General features: G+C 33.7%; 1 protein-coding gene across 1 annotated transcript in view; it reads left to right on the top strand.

Annotated features, from left to right (window-relative positions):
* LOC111085952 overlaps positions 1 to 8,224 on the top strand; it is a 46,794-nt gene that overhangs the window by 31,968 nt on the left and 6,602 nt on the right. The window contains exons 5-8 of the mRNA XM_022386930.1: positions 3,120 to 3,227; positions 4,188 to 4,280; positions 5,844 to 5,994; positions 7,653 to 7,726. Of these exons, the coding sequence (XP_022242638.1) occupies positions 3,120 to 3,227; positions 4,188 to 4,280; positions 5,844 to 5,994; positions 7,653 to 7,726 (426 nt within the window). The remainder of the gene's footprint in view (positions 1 to 3,119; positions 3,228 to 4,187; positions 4,281 to 5,843; positions 5,995 to 7,652; positions 7,727 to 8,224) is intronic.

The following is an 8,224-nucleotide window of genomic DNA, read 5'->3' on the forward strand; positions in this document are numbered from 1 at the left end:
TGATTTGTTCACACCAAAACAGCTGTTGTTCATGTAAGTTAATAAACAATTCATTTACTTGATTTGTTCACACCAAAACAGCTGTTGCTCATGTAAGTTAATAAACAATTCATTTACTTGATTTGTTCACACCAAAACAGCTGTTGTTCATGTAAGTTAATAAACAATTCATTTACTTGATTTGTTCACACCAAAACAGCTGTTCTTCATGTAAGTTAATAAACAATTCATTTACTTGATTTGTTCACACCAAAACAGCTGTTCTTCATGTAAGTTAATAAACAATTCATTTACTTGATTTGTTCACACCAAAACAGCTGTTGTTCATGTAAGTTAATAAACAATTCATTTAATTGATTTGTTCACACCAAAACAGCTGTTGTTCATGTAAGTTAATAATATAAGTTGTGCCTAGACCTCTACTATATGTTTGTCGTAGCCCAGCCGGCATGATGAGTTCTGTTATTGAGCGAAAGGCGTCGTCAGCACTATATATATGGCAAATGTAGTGAGGTTAAGATATATTACAGCATATTAATTTTTGTTTTCATTCATAAGTTATTAAAATTATAATTCACTGTACAGGATAATATATGTCCATGACTCAGTAAGAAGTACAAAAAAAACCCAGCCCTACTGCATCATGTAAATTGTAAAAATGTAAAAATCTTTAATCTTCATTTTTTTTCACTTACAATAACGATAATTACCTATTATTTGTATGTCAAATATTTTAACGTAAGACTGCATTTTTTTTATATTCTGAGTAACTTCGATACCCCTATCTGTATTTTCAAAATTCCTGTGTGTTCGTTAGACATCTTATGTTTTACATGATTCTATTTTTATTTAGAATTTCTTAAAACAAATGTACCAAAATACGTTTTAAACTCGCTGTTTTACACATCTTAATATAATACACGGACAACAAGGGACCATTTGGTCCTTAAACGTTGTCCTTACACATCCACAACTAAATATACAGAAACATGTAAATGCGCTCTTTATCTTTCGGGAACTCATTGATTCCCTTTTCAAACCCCTGTAAAGTGCTCACCTCCACTACTGACTGCAACTCATTCCATAAGTTAATCACCCTGTTAAAAAAAATCAAACTGTCCTAACTAGTATCTATGAGGTTTTGAGTCCTTTTTACTTCACCCTCTACGACACCAAAACAGCTGTTGTTCATGTAAGTTAATAATATAAGTTGTGCCTAGACCTCTACTATATGTTTGTCGTAGCCAAGCCGGCATGATGAGTTCTGTTATTGAGCGAAAGGCGTCGTCAGCACTATATATATATGGCAAATATATATAGTGCTATTTCACCTCAAAGAAATTGTTGTGAACGTGCTTTGCAGTCACTGTGAGAAAAACCTATACATGGATAGGTGAAATGAAGAAAGAGTGTCGTTGGCCACAATTCAATTCCTCATATTTTATAGCTGTACAATATAGGATATAATAAATAAACTTAGTATTCCGAATAACACACGTTGATCAAAGTGTAGATTGAACTGGACCTTCCTTGAACTTAGACTTAAACACTTAAAAACTTAAAGACTTAAACGAGATTAAACAGTTTTCGTAATATTAAGTTTAGTTATTAAGCTTAGCCTGTTTTCCCAATTCTTAATCTCGTGTTCTCTCGTCCTGTTATATTGAAGATGTAGTACAAAGAACTCAGAGGCCTTTATCTTATTGATCCCTCAAATTATCTTCAATAAGATCACCTCTTAACCTTCTCTTCTTAAGCTACACAAGGACTATCCACCGCGGATATTCGAACCTCGGATTTTAACGTTGTAAGTCAGTAAACTTACCGCTGACCCACCGAGGGACAATAAGTTAAGAGATTTTAATTTACCCCTATGAGATATCCATTTCATCGCCGGAATCATTCTAAAAACTCTTCTGAACCCTTTCCAACAAGTTAATATAGAGACCATAACTGTATATTACGAAAGGGCTAAGTATGGTATTGTAAGTTGTTTTACATTGTTGTTGTTTTTCTTAGTGCAAAGATACACAGTACGCTACCTGCACTCTGTCCATTCGGGGAATTGAACCCCGGATTTTGGTGTAGAAAGATGATTAATTCTTTGGATTTGTAATCAATATGCTTATAAATACACAGTTCAAATTTTACATTTGCTTAAATATATCTTTTACGTATTTGGTCTGCACTAAAAGCGTTTCTACGCCACTAAGATTTAGTGTAAACGGTGTAATTTGTATGCCATGTTAAGATGTGATATGCCATTTAATCGTGATAGCTACACTTTCTTGCACGTCAGCTTCAGTACTGTCCAATAGGAAAATCTATATTCAGAGTAACTATTAAATATATTACCAATTCTTGCATTTTAGATATACACACACACATAAATTAATTAACATGTTTTTAATTTTTTTTATTGATTTCAAACTAGATAAGGTTTTTTTTTGTTTGTCTGTAGTAGTTCAACACAAATGTACAAAATGGGTTATCTGTGCTGTGCCCACCACGGGTATCGAAACCCAGGTTTTAACGTTATAAGTCCGCATACTTGCCGCTGTGCCATTGAGGGTGGAGCTATGCCCACCACAGGGAATCGAACCCCGGATTTTAGCGCTGTAAGTTCCTAAACTTACCGCTGTCAAACCGGGGGACGACCTTGTAAGTTCATTGTTTTAGAAGTTAAGACAAATAAGATTTTCCCTACTCATGTATTACATCCGAACGTGGTCTTATAGATGTTTTTATGGAGCTATATCTACGACCAATAATAGAACAGATGACACAGTATGCTGGTCTTGACGTCCAATATATTCCAAAATACCCTCGAACACCGTACCAAGTTTTTCTCTCTTTACCGTATAAACTTAAACTGTGTAATGGTGTACAAAATATTATAGTTAAGATCGTGTATTAAACAGTATTTACAAACATGTATGTGTGTATTCATACGTATGAACTCACTTCTCCATCCGTTTGTGAATAAATGCTGTAAAATGACGTATTCAGTAAAGTGCTTTTAAATTCTTGAAGACTGAGTGTAATTTGAACATAATATAGAAGGGGATAAAATAATTAGAATTAAAACATTACTTTTTTTTCTGTGGGGGGTGAGGTAGCAGGAAGTTCCCTATTCTTCTTTTCCTAAGGAGTATAACTACGATACACTAAGCACGGATGTGAAGATTGGTATTACAACAATCGTTTTCTACGCTCCTGGACTAGAGGTAAGCTGGAATCATTAGTTGTTCATTGTTTCAACAATGTGTATATCGTTCGTCCATACAGATGGCCATCAACAGTATTTTATTATTTGCGAGTTTTTTAATTCTTCATCGAAACGTTATTTTTCATATTCCTCTTAATTTCTCCACTGCGGCTCAAAATCAGAGCTGTGTAAATAGAATATAAACTGTAATTTCAGTAAATAGACAAAATCCGTGAATGACGTAGAAACTTAACGTATCCTTCCTTCTTTTCACTACAATTACACGTTTCGGTAAAGAAAAGAAATATTTCATAAATACTTTACCAGCTAGACTGTTAAATAATAATTAATTGTAACCGTATGTTCACAAGTTATTCAAAAACATGATGTTTTTAGGTTATTAGTGGTAACTGAAGGACGTTACATCAAAACCTATAAAGTTCTATTACATTTGTGAATTTGTACTTTTTACTTTTTTCACACAAAATTGGTTTTTATTCTTAGGAATTATTGTAAATAGTCCATACAGTGAAATCACTGTATTTTAAATAACTACGGCGGGAAACAAAAAGGTTTATTCTGTCCAAACTTCTAGACTGATAAAATACTCTTCATCAGAGATTAAATATTCCCTAGGCTACAACGAAATATTTTTGTCGTTCATTAGTTTTCACGTATCCGGTCTAATAAAAATAAATTAGTAAATGAAATATAATTAAGCATACAAACACACTGCTTTTGCAAAGACTAATATTAACTAGATTTATTTCTAAACGACTAAACGTATCCTGTTTCTAGAATTATCTCGATATTTTGGGATCTGGATTAGTTTTAACTTTTAGACCAATGTTCACTTTTAACGCTTGGTGTGTTCATAATTTAAACTTTTAAGAGATTGATTTATTAATCCTAAATTGTTATCAATTTATTAGTGCAATTTATTATAGCATCTTCCGATTACATAAAATAAATCTTCTAGATATCAGAATGGATACAATACGAAGAATTTAGATTTCGTACTGTTGTGGTAGAACTTCTTGAGAAACTTCTGGATGTTGCAACGGAAGAAATGGTAAGTTATAATGATTTTTATTTTCATATGAAAAAAAATTAATCATATATTTTCTACTAAAGAAATAAACATTTGTAATGTGGTCTCTGTGTAGCATTATTAACAGCAAATTCAGTTTGTCGAATTCCGCCCAAAGCTACTCGAGGGCTTTCTACACCAGTCGTCCCTAAGTGATGGAATAGAGGGAAGGCAGTTAGTCAGTACCACTCACCGCCATCTCTTGGGCTGCTCTGTAATAAAAATAGTGGGATTTACCATGACGTTATAACGACCCCATGACTGAAATATAACATGTTCGGTGATGGGATTCGAACCGGAGATCCGTAGCTGGTGAGTCGAGCATCCTAAGAACCAAGACATGAAAGGCTCTGCAAATTCAGTGTCATGTTAGGTTACCCGTTCAGTGTCACGATTACATTATCTGTTCAGTGTTACGGTTACGTTACCTGTTCAGGAATGCTAACCATGTTTTTTTATTGTTCTATTTAAAGTGACTTTTAAAAAATGACATGGAAGAGCAAACCCCTAACCAAACAACTACAGATAATAATTATTCTGTTAGTTTAAAATATTTTATAACCAACGAATTTCGTATAGTGGCGACATCTTTCAAAAGCTGTTTGAATTACATGATAATACTAATGAAGAGTTTCTGAGTGAAACTATGATACTACATACATTTCTAGTTGCCCACCCCTTTTTAAAAACTTATGTTTTATGATACTTTGATAAAATACACACACTAAAGGTATCATAGGCTATTAAGACTGTATATATTTCAGGTTTGCTTTTTTTTGTTGTTGTTTTTTCAGTTGAAATTATTAACTTCCCCGAAAGAGGATCGAAGGCCGCCCGAATACGTCACCTGTTTTAACCACTCGCACCACTGTACAGTAGTGTGTTAGAAGACACTAAAATGACGTTACATAAGGGACGTTTAACTATGCAACTTGTACTGTCGCACAAGAAGAATTATGCACTCTGTAGGCTACAACTCAACAAGACATACGAACTTCAAAAGCAATATTTGTTACTCTTAATTTTAGTTTTATTTACTTTTGAAAGAGAACACTTTTGGGGACCCTGCGCGAGTACATCTAGTAACTTATTTAACTCAAGGTTGGCTGTTATGTTAAATTAATTATAGGTGGCATAACATATTTGAATTTAGGTGGGCACCGACGTCTGGGGACATTTGTTTGCTATGCTAACCGTGAAACTGACTTTTCATGATAGTTATACACAAGTCTCTATTTCCCATTCAGAGGGGCACTTTGATACTTGATGAAAATGGAGAACACGTGCCCCCCAGTGCCTCACCACCGGATTCCCCGAAAATTAAATCGAAATGAGTTCGAATGGTTGTGTGCTATTTAAAACCTACATTAGAAGATTTTCTCATACATACATATAATACGTAATGAAAATTAGGAACACTGTTTAACATGTTTCTGCACCATGGTCGTAGTGAATATGAATTTTTCACTAGAGATACCGCATGGTGGCGCTGCAGTTTGTTTGAGGGTGTATTATAAAGTGCTTGTCATATTGTTACATTTCCAGAAGAACAGTACATCGAATGACCCAGTTGCGAATGCGCGTGTGTACAGCAAGCCCTTTTCAGCCGACGATGTTGTTTATGTTAGACCTACACCTAGAACAGATGGAAGTAGGCTTATCATTAGTTTTCTGGTTGAAAACAAAACAGCTGATGGTAAGTGTAGAACGTTTCGTTGTCAATATCAACAGTGAAATAGAATCGTGTTAAACTAAAATAAGTAGTTATCCTGGTTATCTTTTTAAAGCTATTGCGATTCCAAACTGAAGCTAGAAAAAAAAAAGAAGAGAGGAGCGTTTAGTAGAGTTGACAGAAAATAGTTCATGATATAAAAACCACATACTTTCGAAATAAAAATATGCACGCAACAGCCATTTTAGTTTTAATTGTTTGTTTTAGAGCAAAGCCACATTAAGCTGTCTATTGTGTCCACCACGGGTAATCGAACCCCGGGCTTTATCGTTGTAATTCCATAGACTTACCGCTCTTCCAGGACAATTTTAATAAACTTGGTATCATTTTTTCTGAGGTAAATTAATAAACTTACAAATACATTCTAATATGATACTATGAATAGTTTCATGATTTATTATGAAAACGTAACTACTAGAGCGATTTTTGGTGAGGTCTACCTTCAAGTTATTTTTTAGCAAAAAAAAAACAAAGTATATTATTGTGTATAAGACCATCCACTTACAACGCTAGAAACCAGGTTTGATACCCGTGGTGGGCATAGCATAGATAGCCCATTGTGTAGCTATGTGCTTAACTTCAAACAAACAAACAAAAGTTAATAACGTCGCTAGCCTTGTTTTTGTAATTGTTTTAAGAGTTATTATATTAGGTTGTACCTGTTTATTTCTTGCATGTACAACATTGAAATGACACTTTTGTTTGATTTTTCGCGGAAGGTTATAAAAACAGAGTATGATTTGTCATCAGTGTAATCCACTTATGTAGGCAACCTGGACACAGAGGGACCAACTCAACAGTTCTTGTAAAACATAGCTTTGTTTGTCCAGAATATTATTTAGTCACGTTTAAAATACATACAAGGTAAAAGGTGATACTAACTGCCAAGAAAGGGGAGTCCTAATTACCAATAATTATTTTACTGATTTAAATTGTTACAGTTTTCTCACCATCATTGTTCTATGCGGAAGTAGGCCTTCTGGTATTGAGATAAATCATTCACTTCATTACTCCTTTTCTTTTTGTTGTTGGCATGATCTTGCATTATTTGATACATTTCAGCATAATGGAATAATTGTTTATAAATCTTACTTCTGAATACCATTATTATCAATTTACCAAGAAAATGGCGTTTCACTTTTTGCTAACGTGTACATCTCACGACAAGAAATTCTGGCATGATTTAATTCTCATGACATGAGAATATTTTAAGAAACGTTTCTCAGATCAAATAATTATTTTATCTAAGCTGCTAACTTCAGGACCCCTTATGCTAGAGACTTCAGTAGGTGACATGAGTAATGTAATATTCTATAAGGAATGTTTATATTCTTCATTACAGAACTATATGTGCTGCTGTAGGACCCTTCCAAATATTTGGTGAACTTATAATAACACTTAAAGTTATCATGTTTACACATATATATATACGCAAATAAATATAATAAACGTATAAAAATGTTTGTCAATTTTGTATACATGTCTGCATACGTTCTTTAATTGCCTCATTTGTCTGCAATGACTATTTTATTAATATTTTTTCTTGGTACTTTAATAACTTACCTGTCTGAATTTTGCTATGTTCTCTAAGACTGATTTATGTGTTGTTTATTGTGCTACAGGTAGAAATGGCAGTGTGCATGGTGAAGTCATAGTTAATGCTGTGGCTAGAGGAAAAGAGACATTGGAGCAAAAGGTTAGAAATTTGTAAAAATAATACATGTCCAATTACGTTCTTTTTAAGGGTTTTGTTTGTTGTTAGGCTCAAAGCTGCACAATAGGCTATCTGTGCTGTGCTCATCACGGATATGGAGACCCGATTTGAAGATCAGTGATAAATTTCACTTAATACCGTAGAATTTATTTACCTGCCTTTTTATCCGAAAATGTATGTAATACAATTAAAATTATGATCAACATTATACAGTCTTGCAAAAGTTCTGACTTGAATCTAATACAAAATTTATGGCTAAACTTGAAGATTGCGGTCCATCAACAATCCTCAACAAACTTGTCAGAATTGGAGCAATTTTGCTAGGGCAAAAATTACTCCATCCCATTGTGCAAACCTGGTAGAGACCTATCCAAAAAGACTTACAGCAGTAATTGCTGCCAAAGATCCTTCCACCAAGTACTGACTTAGGGGCTGAATACTTATGTAATCAGCAAATTTCAAATTATGTATTTCTTTGCA

This window comes from Limulus polyphemus, unplaced genomic scaffold, assembly GCF_000517525.1.
Source record: "Limulus polyphemus unplaced genomic scaffold, Limulus_polyphemus-2.1.2 Scaffold736, whole genome shotgun sequence".
In the NCBI taxonomy this organism is placed as follows: domain Eukaryota; kingdom Metazoa; phylum Arthropoda; class Merostomata; order Xiphosura; family Limulidae; genus Limulus; species Limulus polyphemus.